This window comes from Clupea harengus, unplaced genomic scaffold (assembly GCF_900700415.2).
Source record: "Clupea harengus unplaced genomic scaffold, Ch_v2.0.2, whole genome shotgun sequence".
Lineage (NCBI taxonomy): Eukaryota > Metazoa > Chordata > Actinopteri > Clupeiformes > Clupeidae > Clupea > Clupea harengus.
Window position 1 is genome coordinate 5,001 of NW_024880865.1, and position 2,168 is coordinate 7,168.

General features: G+C 40.0%; 1 protein-coding gene across 1 annotated transcript; it reads left to right on the forward strand.

Moving 5' to 3' along the window:
* Window positions 1-767: 767 nt before the first annotated feature.
* On the forward strand, window positions 768-1,500 carry LOC122132702 (E3 ubiquitin/ISG15 ligase TRIM25-like; the record flags this gene model as incomplete). The annotated part of the gene is made up of 1 exon (XM_042707312.1): window positions 768-1,500. A coding segment is annotated over exon 1 (640 nt), but the record flags the coding sequence as incomplete, so codon positions are not given.
* Window positions 1,501-2,168: the final 668 nt, after the last annotated feature.

A 2,168-nucleotide genomic window follows, 5' to 3' on the forward strand; every position in this document is an offset into this window, starting at 1 on the left:
AATGTATTGTTTAATTTGACAGCGGTTGGATGTATTGATTATTTTGGCTTTTATTGTAAATATCTTTGTATAGTGGGCTGATATATACCAATAAGAAAATTGTAGATGTTAAATGTATCCGTATCATAATTCTAATTAGGCTACTGATCCCATTCCTCACGTTCCGTTAGCTAGCTAACAGTGTTGCCATACTGAACCTAATGTGTTTTATGTCATTTTATTTTACTTCCTGCGTACGCCAACTATTCTGTATTGTGTATAATCCAGGTATGTTGCTCCAACACCGACATGTGTGTGTTATATGTGCATTGCTATTTAAATGATTTGTGCACTGGTTTACTTTAATGTGATTAACGTGTTGTTGTATAGAATGGAAGACAGAGGCGGTATGTCTGTCTGCGATACTACGTACGCCAACTATTCTGTATTGTGTGTAATCCAGTTCAGGAATAAAAGAACAAAACCATCGCAGTGTTCATCATTCCCCTGTTTGACCACCGTCAAGCTTTAGGCTGCTTGTCCCAGATTCAATAGGCCTATGTTAAACTTAAGTTCATGTTTACATATGAAAAAGATATATTATATCTTTTATAATATATCTTTTTTCTTCAATAAATATTTAATATGTCTTAATATGTCTTGGGCGCAGTTTTTAATTTTGGCCCTCTGTGTATTTGAGTTTGACTCCCTGCTCTATATATAAAAAAACAGTGGGCTAAAGGAGTATTTGGCGCCCTCTAGAGGTCAAACATGTCTCAACTCGTGGCACACCCTGTCACACAACCAGGAAGTCCGATTCAGAAACTGAAAGGAAAGGATTGTTCCGGAGCTTCGTGAAGTGTTTCTCAGCGCGTATAAGAATGGCAGAGGCGATTTCAAGCGACAATGAGCTTTTTACATGTCCGATTTGTTTGGATCTTCTTAGGGATCCAGTGACTACTAATTGTGGACACAGTTACTGTAAAGGCTGCATTAAGGGCTGCTGGGATCAGGAAGATCAGAAGGGAGTCTACAGCTGCCCCCAGTGCAGACAGACGTTCACTCCAAGACCCGTTTTAAACAAAAATAATATTGTTGCTGAACTTGTGGAAAAGATCAGGAAGACCAGAATCCAAGCTGATGTTCCTGTTTCATGTCCTGCTGGACCTGGAGATGTGGAGTGTGACGTCTGCACTGGGAGAAAACTCAAAGCTGTGAAGTCCTGTCTGGATTGTGTGTTGTCTTACTGTGAAACTCACTTCAAAGCTCACAATGACCTGAACCCCGGAAGAAAACACTCAGTGATTGATGCCACAGGCCAGCTAAAGGAGAGGATCTGCTCTCGTCATAAGAAGGTTTTTGAAATATTTTGTCGAACTGATCAGAGTTGTATCTGCTATCTGTGCACGATGGACGAACATAAAGGCCATGACACAGTCTCAGCTGCAGCAGAATGGACAGACAAACAGGTCAGTACTGGGGCTACATGTGTGTCCAACATTTCTATGAGGGCTCTTATACGTATTAACTGTGAATGTAATACTATAACTACAAGAACACGGTCTCACCAGTCTTTAAATCTGCCTGTTTCCACAATGACTTTGCCCGTTAGTGAAAGGAAGAATCAGGAAATGTTTATCAGGTGCAAGGTCCAGTGTTAAGTAAAGAGAGTGAAATATTAACCTGTCGGCTTCAAAGTGAACATATTCTTACCTCATAAAATAATGTTCTGTTCTGTTCTAAAGGTTGTAAGACAGCTTTGCCTCAAGTGTTCTCTTGTAAAGGTTGTGAGACAGCTTTGCTGTGTTTTTGCTGTTAAATACCAGTGCTCCTCTTGAACTTAGCTCATGGCTTTAACCTGATTTTCAATTGAAGATGATAGCGGCTGCTTCAATGTGTCATTTCATCTCTTAAAAAGATTAAAATGTACTTGAAGGTTTTTGCTTATAAATGTTCAGTTGTCATGTGTGATGTTTGATCATCATTGTTGTAAACCAGTGTTTCCCAGGGGGTACGCAAATGGCCGTAGGGGGTACGCAAAGGGACATAGGGGGTACGCGGGGGGAAATGTGATTTGCCTTTTCAAAGTGAAACAGCCCATTACATTTTCAAACTGACCTATAAAAGACATGACATCTTAAATAGTCTGAATAGACCAGTCGCAATTCCCAAAATACACTCATGTGTAC